Below are 15,492 nucleotides of genomic sequence, written 5' to 3' on the forward strand. Positions count from 1 at the left end.
GTAAAAGAAGGCTACTGTAACAAAAACCTTTGTGTATCAACCTTTCTTTCCTATAAGGAACAGATGAGTGATACAGATTGTACTTCTTAGTATTGTCAGGTTTTTTTTTAATGTTTTCTTAGTAATTACCTAGAAACAAAATGCTAAGTGGTAATCTTCAGTCCTAACTCAGTATTGTTATTTTAATTTGCTGGAATTAGCACATAAAGAGAAACATGTTAACAAAATTGCATGTGTACTATTATATATTATACTAAGCTCCAGAACATTTTCTTTGACCTTGTCCACATGAAGTGAAAGGTTTCTGAACACTTCTCCCTAGAAAGCAAACCCGAGAATACAAATAGCCTGGGCCTGCCCAGCTTTAGTGTTCTGCTGGATCAAAAGCCAATACTGGCAGAGTTCAGTATGGAGAAGCCAGCAGTTCTACCACAGCAGAATCAGCACATTTACAGCAACAAGCAAAGTGGGAAAAAGGCTCAGTGTTGTTTTTATATTTTTAAGCAACTAAGTTTAAACTTTGGATAGTAATATATTTAATGTGTATTTATCCATGCATTTATTTAAGTGAATTTCATATGAAAATACTTACAGAATGCTTTAATTAGTACAATGACAACAAATTTGCATACTGAAATTATGCACTCAATCCAAAAAGGCAATGATTGGTAACCAAGAGTTTTTGCACAAAAAATCCTCACAAACACAGACACACAATCTCTTTTTAGTTGTTTCATAAGGATGTTCATCAACATCTATTTGATCAGCAACAATCTTTTAGATAGCAGTTCTGTCTAAATTGTATCTAAAAATTCTCTCAGAGCCATCAACATAGGCAATTAGTACAGAATAAATGAATAAAAAAACCGAAAATGCTCCGGAGTGTTAAGCTAAAATTTTTTTTTAATTCTGCCATATTACCTGGGGAAAAAGGTCTTCATAAGTTGCATATTGTAATAATAAGCTAAATATATTGTGTGGTTACATAGATTCTTCTTTTTTTGGCTGGAGTGCAGTGGCGTGATCTGGGCCTGCAACCTCCACCTCCCAGGTTCAAGAATTCTTCTGCCTCAGCCTCATGAGTAGCTGCAACTACAGGCGTGCGCCACCACGCCTGGCTAACTTTTATATTTTTAGTAGAGACGGGGTTTCACCACATTGGTCAGGATGGTCTTGAAGTCCTGACCTCATGATCCACCTGCCTCGGCCTCTCAGAGTGCTGGGATTACAGGCATGAGCCACCTCGCCTGGCCAGTTACATAGATTCTAATACGAGATCATTGGAGACCAGGCGCGGTGGCTCACGCCTGTAATACCAACACTTTGGGAGGCCAAGGCGGGTGGATCACTTGAGGTCAGGAGTTCAAGACCAGCCTGGTCAATGGGGTGAAACCCTGTCCCTACTAAAAATAGAAAAATTAGCCAGGCGTGGTGGCATGCACCTGTAATCCCACCTCCATGGGAGGTTGAGGTAGGAAAATCGCTTGAACTCAGGAGATCGAGGCTGAACCCAAGAGGCCAAGATTGCAGTAAGCCAAGATAGCACCATTGCACTCTAGCCTGGGTGACAGAGCCAAACTCCGTCTCAAAAAAAAAAAAAAAAAAAAGCCGCTCGGCCTGCGGCTCAGCCGGGTGCGGCGGCTCACACCTGTAATCTGTAATCCCAGCACTTTGGGATGCCAAGGTGGATGAGTCATCTGAGATCAGGAGTTCGAGACTAGCCTGGCCAACAGGGTGAAACCCTACCTCTACTAAAAATACAAAAATTAGCCAGGTGTGATGGCGCATGCCTGTGGTCCCAGCTACTCAGGAGGCTCAGGCAGGAGAATCGCTTGAACCCGGGGGGTGGAGGTTGCAATGAGCCTCGATCACGCCATTGCACTCCAGCCTCGGCAACAGAGCAAGACTCCATCTCAAAAATAACATAACATAACATAACATAACATAACATAACATAACATAACATAAAATAGAATAAAATAAAATATTAGTAACACTAGGCCTGAAGATTAAGACAGTCGTTCAATATTACCGTGAGATTCCAAATGGTACAGTGAGTACCTACCTCTCCTTCATTAGACCATCATATATATCTAAGACCCAATCCATAGCCACATACAATCTAACCCTGGCCTACCAGTCTGGAAACCTCATCACTGGTCAAGACAGATGGGGTAAAAAATGCCTAAAAATCTTTGTGTATATATACATACATATGTATAACTATATACACACATATTCTAAAAGATAACTAGGCACCATCATACACCAAAACTATAGAATCACAAATAGACATCCCATCTTCTTTGGTCTCTAATACTTTTTAATTTGAGCAACTAGGGTTTTACGAGTTTTAAAAGAAAAAACAGATATTGAGTACTTAGAACATGACTGGCACATAGCTCTCAATAAATGCCAATTATTTCATTACCCAATTCTTCCAGGAACGGAAGCCCAATCTGCTCAAGAATGAATCAGCAGAACTGTTTCCTACTTCCCCTTTCCCTGTAACTCCAGATTCTTTCAAAAATGTGTCTCTCAAGAGACCTCTAATGTATGAACTTATAGAGACAAACCACCAAAAAAATGGTGTAAGACTGTGGTGACTTGCATGTGGACACTAACAGGCTAGGAACAAATGAATTTCTGAACTAGTTTTGAAGAGAGTTAGTACATTATATCCTGTTTTCTGACAGTCATTGAATCACCTCTGATCAAGTACTCTTCTTTTTTTCTTTCAAGACAGAGTCTTGCTCTGTTGCCCAGGCTGGAGTGTAGTGGTATGATCTCGGCTCACTGCAGCCTCTGCCTCCCTGGTTCAAGCAATTCTCCTGCCTCAACCACCCGAGTAGCTGGGACTACAGGCACATGCTGCCACGCCCAGCTAATTGTTGTATTTTTAGTAGAGATGGGGTTTCACTATGTTGCCCAAGATGGTCTTGATCTCCTGACATTGTGATCCGTCCGCCTTGGGCTCCCAAAGTGCTGGGATTACAGGCGTGAGCCATCATGCCAGGCCAAGTACTCTTCTTAATCTCACATGACCAGGGGATTCTCAAAGCATAGTCCCCAACCAGCAGCACCTATAACACCTGAAAATTTGCCAGAAATGCAAATTATTGAGCTCCTCCTCAGCCCTAAATCAGAAAACCTGGAGGTGGGACCCAGAAATCTGCTTTTACAAGCTCTCCACACTCAAGTTTCAGAACTGTTCTATATGATTTGAAGTAGCAACATATTTACCTAGTCCAGAAGACATCTGTTAACACTGAAAACGTTCTGAAGTATTTTGAAGTCTTTATGTGTGCAGTGCCATATTAAGAAAAAGCCCATTTGACTCACAACTTCAAGAAGATAATTGTACTAAACAAGTTTTTTTCTTTTTGAGATAGGTTCTCATTCTGTCACCAGACTGGAGTGCAGTGACATGATTATGGTTCACTGCAGCCTCAACCTCCTGGCCTCAAGTGATCCTCTCACCTTAGCCTCCCCAGTAGCTGGGACTACAGGTGTACACTAGCATACCTGGCTAGGTTTTGTATTTTTTGTAGAGACAGGGTTTCGCCATGTTGCCCAGGCTGGTCTTGAACTAATTCACCTGCTTCGGCCTCCCAAAGTGCTGGGATTACAGGCATGAGCTACCATGCCTGTCCTAAACAAGCTTTTAAGAAGAAACTTTACATCCAGAGGTAAAAGAAAAAACGAAGAGAATAAAAGAAGAAAATAGAGAAGAAAAAAAAAAAGATCTTAAAGGATGTCAGATAAAGAAGGTTACAACAAAGTCATTTTAAAAAGTCATTAACTATTAACCAGCAAACAAATGGGCCAACTGAGAATGAAGTCTCTATCAACTTTAAATTTGCATTGGCCAGTGTTTCTGGTTTAAGTTATTTGATGGAAGAAAAAGATGTCTGTAAGAACCATGCACTACATATACTGACACCCAATCCCTAAGACAACGACAAATGGTCTAGAGAAGGTATCACTTACCTTATAAGGAAGGTAGACCTAAAGTGATTTCAGATTCTCCTGTGATTTCAGATTCCCAAAATTCCCTTACCTTTTACTGCTTTCTGAAAGTCCTCTAATAAGAGTAACTTAATAAGAAGAGAAAATAAAGTAATAAATATAAATGCTAAGGCAATTCTACGCTTTGGCATGCCATCGCAGTAACAATGGCAGTGCTTAGGTTTACAAAACATTTTCACATACAACTCATATAATCTTCACAATCATCTTGAGGTAAATAATGACAATAAAACTGATATTTATTGAGCACCACAGTACCTGGCATTCTTTAAGAGTCTCGTACAATTTTATCATTTAATTATTGCAACAACCTGTTGTGAGGGATAAACCATGTACCAATGTCAGACACAAAGCAGGATTTATATCCAATTATAACTGATTTTAAAACCCACATTCTCTAAATCTCTACACTATGGCAAGACTTGGAGACAAAACTATCAGTCCCAGTTCTATCCTTAAACAGCTATGTGACCTCAAGAAGTCACTTAATTTTCTAAACTCCTCTTCATCTACAAAATGGGAGGATTAATACCTGCTTTACCTATTTCAGAGTATTTGTAAAGGTCAAATGAGATGAAAGACATAAAAGGTCTTCAAAAGCTCTAAAAACTACACAAATATTATCATCATTCCCTATTTTGAAAGAGACTGAAGCAAAGAAGAATAAAAACATACAATGGTGGGGGGATGCTGGTTTTTCTGGTTTGGTTTTTGTTTTCTGTTTAAAGCAGGTTGAGCACCAGCTGCCTGCCACTTGCGAGCTGGGTGTGTGCTACACAGGAGAGTGCCTTGTTTAGGAGGTGGTTGCTTTGTCAGGAAAATCTACTACCAAGGAAGAAATTACCAAACCATGTCGTTTTTTCTATTTACGGAGTAGTTCACAGCAAATCTTGAGTGTTTTGACTAAAGCATGGAATGCAGAAAACAAACTTCAGCTAGTGCTTTAATCTCTTCCGAAATTCTACAGGTGTGTGTTTTATAAGCAGTATATGGCAGAAGTTTAAGCCAATCTGAAAGTATGGTTTTTAGTAGCATTATTTTTGACAACTACATACTGCTGAATGTTCAACTGGTGAAATTGAAGGTCTTTTCACTCAGAAGAAATTAGTCAAGAAGAACTTGCAGTTCACAGCTTCCGAGTTGCTATGGATGGCCCTGGCTCTCCAGACTGCCCTTCCCACTGGGATCTCTCACATGGGGTCTCCTGCCACTGCCGCTCCTGACTCTCCTCCTGATGTGGTACTTCTCAGTCTTCCCCACTACAATGTGACAGAATGTGTAGACTGGACGTACTTTTACAAGCATGAGCCAATTTACAGATGAGGCTTTTATTTCACACTTTGAGAGCATTCAAACTACTCTCATTAAATCCAATTCTGGTTATCCTAGTGACCTCCCACCCCTCAGATGTGAAAGTCAGACAGGCCATTAGAGTTCCTTGGGGTGAAAAAAGTCTCGATGGGGATATGAGGTTATTACATTTTTCTTATTAGGCCAACAGGCTAAAAGAGAAGACAAACTGTTAGCACTGTCCTCAGAGGATTAACATCTTCTTTATGGTGACGTAATCCAACAAGAGTTTTTAGACATATACAAAAACCTGACCTTAAAAACTGGCTGGGCACAGTGGCTCACATCTGTAGTCCCAGCACGCTAGGAGGTCAAGGAGGGTGAATTACTTGAGGCCAGGAGTTTGAGACCAGCCGGGCCAATATGGTGAAAACCCATCTGTACTGAAAAAAGAAAAATTAGCCAGGCATGATGACACGTGCCTGTAATCCCAGCTACTTGGGAGGCTGAGGCACAAGAATCACACGAGCCCAGGAGGTGGAGACTGCAGTGAGCCGAGATCGCACCACCGCACTCCAGCCTGGGTGACAGAGCAAGACTCCGTCTCAAACAAACCACAAAAACAACCTATTATGGCATTCAGGTGGGTAACTGAGTTTTGCCCCATTGTCAACTACATCATGAAGACAGACACTTATGTTTTCATCAATACTGGCAATTCAGTGTAATATCTTTTAAACTTAAACCACTCAGAGAAGTTTTTCACAGGTTATCCTCTAATTGACAATTATTCCCATAGAGGATTTTACCCCCCCCCCCAAAAAAAAAACCCGTATTTCCTACCAGGAGTGTCCTTTCAAGGTGTTTCCTTCCTACTGCAGTGGGTTGGGTTATACAATGCCCAGAGATTTGGTGCCAAGAATCCATGAAATGATGGGTCACGTAAAATCCATGATGTTTATGTCAGGATCTGTTTGAATTTATTAAAAGTGGACATTCATATTCCAGAAGACACAAATCTTTTTTTTTTTTTGAGAGGGAGTCTCATCCTGTCCCCCAGGCTGGAGTGCAGTGGCCGGATCTCAGCTCACTGCAAGCTCCGACTCCCGGGTTTACGCCATTCTCCTGCCTCAAGCTTCCCGAGTAGCTGGGACTACAGGCGCCCGCCACCTCGCCCGGCTAGTTTTTTGTATTTTTTAGTAGAGACGGGGTTTCACAGTGTTAGCCAGGATGGTCTCGATCTCCTGACCTCGTGATCTGCCCGTCTCGGCCTCCCAAAGTGCTGGGATTACAGGCTTGAGCCACCGCGCCCGGCCCCAAATCTTTTCTTTTTATATAGAATCCATTCAGATATCTGTCAATTTGGATGTGTGATTGCAGCCCACGGCTTTTCTTCCAAGGAGATGATCACTCTTTTTTTGAGACGGAGTCTCACTCTGTCGCCCAGGCTGGAGTGCAGTGGCCGGATCCCAGCTCACTCACTGCAAGCTCCGCCTCCCGGGTTTACGCCATTCTCCTGCCTCAGCCTCCTGAGTAGCTGGGACTACAGACACCCGCCACCTCGCCTGGCTAGTTTTTTGTACGTTTTAGTAGAGACGGGGTTTCACCGTGTTAGCCAGGATGGTCTCGATCTCCTGACCTCGTGATCCGCCCGTCTCGGCCTCCCAAAGTGCTGGGATTACAGGCTTGAGCCACCGCGCCTGGCGAGGATCACTTTTTAGCAGATTAGGCTAAGTAACATCACATGCCATTAACTTCAAATTCTATGAAAAGCCTAGAAGAACAGGATACTCTGCGGAAAGTGTTAAAGTTTGTACCGTGAAAATTTCATGGGGAGGTCAGTGTGCTGGCTTACACTTAACTCTTTGTTTTTTTTTTGAGATGGAGTCTCGCCCTGTCCCCCAGGCTGGAGTGCAGTGGTGCGATCTCAGCTCACTGCAACCTCCGCCCCCTGGGTTCAAGTGATTCTCCAGCCTCAGCCTCCCGAGTAGCTGGGATTACAGGTGCCCGCCACCATGCCTGTCTAACTTTTTTTTTGAGACGGGGGTTTTGCTTGTTGCCCAGGGTGGAGTGCAGTTGCACGATCTCAGCTCACTGCAACCTCTGCCTCCCAGGATCAAGTGATTCTCCTGCCTCTCAGCCTCCTGAATAGGTGGGATTACAGGTGCACGCCACCACGTCCAGCTAATGTTTGTATTTTTAGTAGAGACAGGGTTTCACCATGTTGGCCAGAATGGTCTTGATCTCCTGACCTTGTCATCCGCCCGCCTCAGCCTCCCAAAGTACTGGGATTACCAGTGTGAGCCACCGCGCCTGGCCTGAAACTCATGAAGAACCCACAGAGTGGTTACACCTTACGATTTATTTTGACAAAAATCAAGTCAGGTCCTTTAAAGATGATATTCAGAGGAATTAAATACCTTTAAAACAACAACAACAAAAAAAAAAAAAACAGGCCAGGCGCAGTGGCTTATGCCTGTAATCCCAACACTTTGAGAGGCTGAGGTGGGCGGATCATTTGAGGCCAGGAGTTCAAGACAAGCCTGACCAACATGGTGAAACCCCATCTCTACTAAAACACAAAAATTAGCCGGGCGTGGTGGTAGCCACCTGTAATCCCAGCTACTCCAGAGGCTGAGGCAGGAGAATTGCTTGAACCCAGGAGGCGGAGGTTGCAGTGAGCCAAGATCGCGCCACTGCACTTGAGCCTAGGAATTCAAGACCAGCCTGGGCAGTACAGCAAAATCCCATCTCTACAGAAAAATTTAAAAATTAGCCAGGCATGGTGGCACACACCTATAGTCCCAGCTTCCCAGAAGGCTGAGTCAGGAATGGCTTCAGCCAGGAGTTTGAGGCTGCAGTGAGTTATCATCACGCCACAGCACTCCAGCCTGGACAACAGAGCAAGACCCTATCTCAAAAAAAAAAAAACCCCACCTAAGTAAATAAATAAACTATTGAATAAAGCAGGCTGAAGACCCTTACGGAGAAACTTCAGACTTCATCACTTTACTTGGAATTTTACTGCCAAGTGGGCTACGATAACAGAATCTGTATCACAACTTATTACTTTGCTAAAAATATGGACCCCCACTACACATCTATAACTTACACAGATTTGGAGGTTAATAAAAATCTAACAGCTGACTTCTTTTTAAAAGTTTAGTCTTCAGGATTGGTGCTCAAGAAAAAAATAAAAATAAATAAAAATAAAACACGAAGTTTAGTTCTTATATTAAGTCACGATAATTAAAATTCCCTTGCAACAGCCTTCCTGTCCTTTCTATAGTATCGTTTTCAACCTGGGGTGCTGACAGCCTTCATTCCACAAAGATTAAAACATTAACTACTGGCTGGGTGTGGTGGCTCACACCTGTAATCCCAGAACTTTGGGAGTGCACAGCAGGCAGATCACTTGAGCCCAGGAGTTCAAAACCAGCATGGCAACAAGGCAAAACTCTCTCTCTACCAAAAAAAAAAAAAAGAGACAGAGAGAGAAAGGCATGGTGGCATGCACCTCCCGTCCCAGGTATTCAGGAGGCTGAGAGGTGACAGGATCACTTGAGCCTGGGAGGTCCAGGCTGCAGTGAGCCATTATCTCGCCAATGCACTCCAGCTTGGGCAACAGAGTGAGACCCTACCTCACTACAAAAAAAAAAAAAAAAAAACACAGATCCAAAATAAAATAAATAAATAAATCAGATCACTTAAAATAATGAGTTTGATTTAACGAAAATTTTTGTTATTCCAAACTTCATAATTTAAGGTTTTTTGTTGGCCGGGCGCGGTGGCTCAAGCCTGTAATCCCAGCACTTTGGGAGGCCGAGACGGGCGGATCACGAGGTCAGGAGATCGAGACCATCCTGGCTAACACGGTGAAACCCCGTCTCTACTAAAAACTACAAAAAACTAGCCGGGCGAGGTGGCGGTGCCTGTAGTCCCAGCTACACGGGAGGCTGAGGCAGGAGAATGGCATGAACCCGGGAGGCGGAGCTTGCAGTGAGTGAGCTGAGATCCAGCCACAGCACTCCAGCCTGGGTGACAGAGCGAGACTCCGTCTCAAAAAAAAAAAAAAAAAGGTTTTTTGTTTGTTTGTTCGTCTGTTTTATTAGAGGAGTCTTGCTCTGTCGCCCAGGCTGGAATGTAGTGGTGTGATCTCGGCTCACTGCAAACCCTGCCTCCTGGGTTCAGGGGATTCTCCTGCCTCAGCCTCCCAAGTAGCTAGGATTACAGGTGCCTGCCACCACACCTGGCTAATTTTTGTATTTTTTTAGTAGACGCGGGGTTTCACCATGTTGGCCAGGCTGATCTCGAACTCCTGACCTCAGGTGCTGGGATTACAGGTGTGAGCCACTGCGCCCAGCCTAATGTTAAATTTTAATAGAATTTTTACAAAATGAGAGACAGAAGCTGAGGTAAAATCATTCAACTGTTAAAAGGTATGTGTGATACAGACAAGTAAGTATTCAACCCTAGATTATTAGTCACAAAACATCAGCTCACCAAAAAGGTTTTTTTTTGTTTTTGTTTTTGTTTTTTTTCCTGAGACGGAGTCTCGCTCTGTCGCCCAGGCTGGAGTGCAGTGGCCGGATCTCAGCTCACTGCAAGCTCCGCCTCCCGGGTTTACGCCATTCTCCTGCCTCAGCCTCCCGAGTAGCTGGGACTACAGGCGCCCGCCACCTCGCCCGCCTAGTTTTTTTGTATTTTTTTAGTAGAGACAGGGTTTCACCGTGTTAGCCAGGATGGTCTCGATCTCCTGACCTCATGATGTGCCCGTCTCGGCCTCCCAAAGTGCTGGGATTACAGGCTTGAGCCACCACGCCCGGCCACCAAAAAGGTTTAATAGCAGAGCTTGCCTCTCGGCAGTGGCTCACGCCTATAATCCCAGCATTTTGGGAGGCTGAGGCAGAGTATCACTTGAGCCTAGGAGATTGAGACCAGCCTGAGCAACACAGTGAGACCTCCGTCTCTACAAAAAAAATAAAAAAATACAAAATATACAAAAAAATTACCCAGGTGTGGTAGCATGTGCCTGTAGTCTCAGCTCCTCGGGAGGCTGAGGCAGGAGGATTACTTGAGTCCAGGAGTTTAAGGCTGCAGTGATCTATGATCGCAGCACAGCACTCCAGCCTGGGTGGCAGAGCAAGACCTTTCTCTAAAATAAAACATAAATAAAAGTAAGTGTTTACAAAAAAAAAAAATAGCAGAGCTCAGAAAAGTCACACAGCACTCACTCCTTTCATACCAAAAATGGCTCTATTTTGTTCCTTCTAAAGTATATTCACAAAAATCACTTTTGGCAAGGCAAATTATCACCACAGCTTACCCACATATTATTAACAATGAAAAATGACCATTTTAGCTAAAGAAAGAAAAGTGCTGGACTCTGACAAACCATTTCCATAATGCATGTACCTTTTTACTGATTAACTAAATGTATTATTTGGCTTACATTAAAACCTACAAAAAAAAAAAAAAACTCAGGAGTCTAACAGACCTAACGTTCATATATGAAATTATGTGCTAATACCTTAATATTGCAAACTCAAGACAGTAATTTGTAGACTGGATTCAAGCATCTAGATTTACCATGTTTATGTCAAATGATACATCCACTGAGAAGCTTATGAATCTAGTTCATTCATTCATTCAATTCAGAATCTATTACTTTTCTTTTCTTTTTTTTTTTTTTTTTTTGTTTTTGAGACGGAGTCTCGCTGTGTCGCCCAGGCTGGAGTGCAGTGGCCGGATCTCAGCTCACTGCAAGCTCTGCCTCCCGGGTTCCCACCATTCTCCTGCCTCAGCTTCCCGAGTAGCTGGGACTACAGGCGCCCGCCACCTCGCCCGGCTAGTTTTTTGTATTTTTAGTAGAGACAGGGTTTCACCATGTTAGCCAGGATGGTCTCGATCTCCTGACCTCGTGATCCGCCTGTCTCGGCCTCCCAAAGTGCTGGGATTACAGGCTTGAGCCACCGCGCCCGGCCGAATCTATCACATTTCTAAGTGGTGTCCTCAACTAGGGGCAATTCCGCCCCCCCAAGAGATTTAACAATGTCTGTAGGCATTTTTACTTGTAACAAATAAGGGGCAAAAAGAGGGTGCTACTGGCATCTAGTGGGTAGAGTCCAGGGATGCTGCTAAACATCCTACAATGCACAAGACAGTCCCCCACAACACAGAATTAGCCAACCCAAAATATCAATGCCGCCAAGGTTAAGAAACTATGATCTACAGAAAAAAGTTTTAAAACTCATCTGTCTAAAAAACAGTACTCACTTCATCTTTGTTTCCTATATTATTTGCTAATTCCTTTATTTTCATACTAGTCTTTGGCAATAAACTTGCCCTATTCCCATTTTTTCAATCAGCTTCTAACTTCCAAACTTGTCAATAGAATCATCATCATTCCAGTTAGCCAGGTTCTAAATCCTGGTGTCATCTTTGAATTATCCCTACTTTTTTTTTTTTTTGAGACAGAGTCTTGCTGTGTCGCCCAGGCTGGAGTATAGTGGCACGATCTTGGCTCACTGCAACCTCTGCCTCCCAGGTTCAAGTGATTCTCCTGTCTCAGCCTCCTGAGTGGCTAGTACTACAGGCGCATGCCACCATGCCCAGATAATTTTTGTATTTTTAGTACAGACAAGGTTTCACCATGTTGCTCAGGCTGGTCTGGAACTCCTGACCTCGTGATCCACCCACCTCGGCCTCCCACAGTGCTGGGATTACAGGCGTGAGCCACCGCACCCAGCTGAATTATCCTTATTTTTAATAAATAACAGTAGTATTAGTAATGGCAGTAGCTAACACACATTTAGCTCATACTATGTGCCCAGCCACTACTCATTTAATACTAGATACTATTATTATCACCACTTTACAAATGAAGAGTCCAAGGCACAAAAATGTTAAATAACTTGTCCCAGGTCACAAAGCTCATAAGCAGCCAAGCAAGGTTTCAAATCCAGGAAAAATGGGTCCACAGTTCATGCCCTTAACAAATACTCCAAAGTGATCTCTCTTCTTTCATCCACTATCAAATCATAAAGTCCTTTAAGTTCCAAAGGGCAGGGACTCTGTTATGTTCACAGCAACATTCCCACAACCCAGTACTTAATAGGTGCTCAAAACAAACCCTTGTTTGTTGAATGAATGAAAGGCCCCTTGAAATTACTCCTCCTATTTCCACTGCCACCACTCAAGGCCAGTCTTTCAGGTAAAGACTAGCCAATCAGGTAAACGAATATAAACTTCTCTGCCAGATTTTCCATAACCCAGTCCCATCCAGCCTATCAAAATTTTCTTTCTACTGCTTCTTAATTAGAATCATAAAATCTTAAAATCAGAAAGTATCTTAGAGACCATCCAGTCCAACCTCCTCACTTTACAGATAAAGAAACCCAAAGATGGTGACTAAAATCACCCAGCCAGGTGGAGCCAGAACCAGAACTCCACTCTTCCAATTTTTGCTCTATGATCTTTTTCTTCCAACTCATAATGATGCTTCATTCCTGACAGATGTCTCCTCACTATCCTATCATCAAATTGTATCTATTCCCATGTTCTTGCTCAAGTTGTTTCTTCTGCCCAACCTGTTCTCCCTCTCCATGGATCCAAATCCTCAAAATGTCTTCCTATTCCATTCTTCACTACTTCCTCTTTCTTGGAAAATCTTATATACCGAGTAAGATATATAAGGAAGAGGATCATCACTGCCTACTAGGCCAAGTTTAATGCATAGTAACACTTCCCACAAAGTGAAGCTTACTTGGATGATTTCTTCCCTGTAAACTACTAATCCATTCTTCCATCCTATGTTTTAGGAAATGATTTTAATAAAGATTAGCTCATATATCACCTTCATAAAGTGTTCATACACCTGAAAGAGACACTCAAGCACATCTTTAATAGGAGACATGTGGCCAGGCGCAGTGGCTCACGCCTGTAATCCCAACACTTTGGGAGACTGAAGCGGGTGGATCATGAGGTCAGGCGTTCGACACCAGCCTAGTCAACATAGTGAAACCCCATCTCTACTAAAAATACAAAACATTAGCCAGGCATGGTGGCGGGCGCCTGTAATCCCAGCTACTCAGGAGGCTGAGGCAGGAGAATTGCTTGAACCTGGGAGGCGGAGGTTGCAGTGGGTCAAGATAGTGCCACTGCATTCCAGCCTGGGCGACAGAATGAGACTCCGTCTCAAAAAAAAAAAAAAAAAAGAAAGAAAGAGTTTCAGCCAGGAACAGAGGCTCATGCCCGTAATCCCAGCACTTTGGGAGGCCAAGGCAGGTGGATCACCTGAGGTCAGGAGTTCGAGACCAGCCTGGCCAACATGACAAAACCCCGTCTCTACCAAAAATACAAAAATTAGCCGGGCGTGGTGGTGCGCACCTGCAGTCCCAGCTACTCGGGAGGCAGGAGAATCACTTGAACCCAGGAGGCGGAGACTGCAGTAAGCCGAGATTCCGCCATTGCACTCCATCCTGGGCACCAAAGCGATACTGTCTCAAAAAAAAAAAAAAAAAAAAACAGTTTGAAGACAACTATTCTAAAAATACATCGACAATGAGATCAAAATAATAGATTTCAGACTACAGGGAGCATACATACATGTATGTATGTATATGGGCACGCGAACACACACACACTACAAAGGGGAAAAATACTGACTGAAGTCCTAACCATGCCCATCAACCTCTAACCCTTGCCAGCAATCTCAGAATTGTGTGTCCTACTCTGAAGCATAGTACAGAGGCTTTGGCAAAGCCTTTCATTTCTAGTAAAAACGAAATACAAAACAAAACAAACCACAAAAGCATGTCAAAAGTGATGAGATGCTACCTTCATCTTTCCTACAGAAAGGCATTTCTGGGCACTCCACAGTTCACTATTCTGACACTGCTCATCACCTGACGTAAACACATTACCTTCTACGCCACAATCTCCTGAAATTCGGTTCCCATTTCCCAGTCCCTTAGGACACAACCCATTTCCCCTTCACTAACGACGGGTTTATGCTCCCACCTCTGGGACTGAGCTCATACTGCCCTTCATCCTTCCCTCTCCTGAAGCTGCCATTCACTCTCTTTCTCCAGCCGCATAGTCCCGTCCCACAGTAGAGGACAGACCATCCAGGGTCCCCAAGCCCACTTCTCTTCCCTTCTCCGCCCCCGGGATCTGCCAGCCAGGCTGGAGACGCGAGGGGGGAGGGGTGTGACTCGCCTCCCAGGACTGAACCAGATGGCAGCAGATTCCGCCCCCACTCTCAGGCACCCTCCACCCCCCGACGCCCCGGGGAGCCCGTCCGTCACTCACCCCGCCCCGACCCTATCCCCGGCCTCCCGCACGCCCTCACGCCGGCTCCCGGACACACTCACCATGCTGCGTGAAGATATTGAAGCCGGTCTCTGTGGTGCGCCCCGCCGGGTCCCGCCTGCGGCCGGAGGGCCTGGCTGCACTGCTGCCCCGGATCCCGCGGGGCTGAGGCTGCTGGAGCCCCGGAGCCTCCCCGACGCGGCCCACCTGCTGCCCCATCCCTGCTCTCGCGTACTCCCGCGCCCCCGCCGACCCCTGGTCACATTCCTCCTCGACTCCGGCCTCGGGCTCCTGGCGCTGCTCTGGCCTCTCCCTCCCAGCCCAGACCCTGGCCCTGAGCGGCTGGGGCGCCGGCGGCTCCGCACCCGGACTCCTCACGGCAGCCGCCGCACTGCCTCCAGGCGACTCACAGATTCTGCTTTTCCCTCCTCCTCCCGCGGCTCCGCGCCCCAAACGCCGCCGCCGCTGCAGCCGCCATCTTTAAACCACCGAGCGCTGGGAAAGCGTGGGACAGAGCGTCTCCCGCCCCCCGCCCGCCAGTCTCCTCCGCCGCTGGGAAGGAGGGCTTCCCGGCTGCCGCCCCGCCCTGCCGCGCCGCGCCCCCGCCCCCGCCTCCTCGCAGGGTGGGTCCCCCAGTGCCCACCTCATTTGCCGACCACCGCTGCTGCAGGTCTTTCGTCCTCCGCGTCCTGTCGCCGCACCTCGGCATCCCACCCCTCAATCCGCCTCAGCCGACCCCCTCCCACGTTCGGCTCCACACGCTACTGCCTTTGGGGTTGGTCGGTCTCCGGCCTTCCCCATCCCACTTCCACCTGTCAAATCAGTGAGTCGAGGGCTGAGTGCCCCCGCGTGCGCCTCTCA

General features: G+C 45.4%; 1 protein-coding gene and 1 pseudogene across 2 annotated transcripts in view; one reads left to right on the plus strand and one right to left on the minus strand.

Moving 5' to 3' along the window:
• ABL2 (ABL proto-oncogene 2, non-receptor tyrosine kinase) overlaps positions 1 to 15,134 on the minus strand; it is a 128,405-nt gene extending 113,271 nt beyond the window's left edge. Inside the window, exon 1 of one of the 2 annotated variants that reach the window (XM_023231257.2) lies at positions 14,694 to 15,134. In XM_023231257.2, the coding sequence (XP_023087025.1) occupies positions 14,694 to 14,850 (157 nt within the window). In that variant the 5' untranslated portion in view covers positions 14,851 to 15,134. The remainder of the gene's footprint in view (positions 1 to 14,693) is intronic. The other variant, XM_023231255.2, reaches the window with a different exon arrangement.
• Positions 2,752 to 8,485, plus strand: LOC111555321 (annotated as a pseudogene).
• Positions 15,135 to 15,492: the final 358 nt, after the last annotated feature.

Source organism: Piliocolobus tephrosceles, chromosome 1, assembly GCF_002776525.5.
Source record: "Piliocolobus tephrosceles isolate RC106 chromosome 1, ASM277652v3, whole genome shotgun sequence".
Taxonomy (NCBI): Eukaryota; Metazoa; Chordata; class Mammalia; order Primates; family Cercopithecidae; genus Piliocolobus; species Piliocolobus tephrosceles.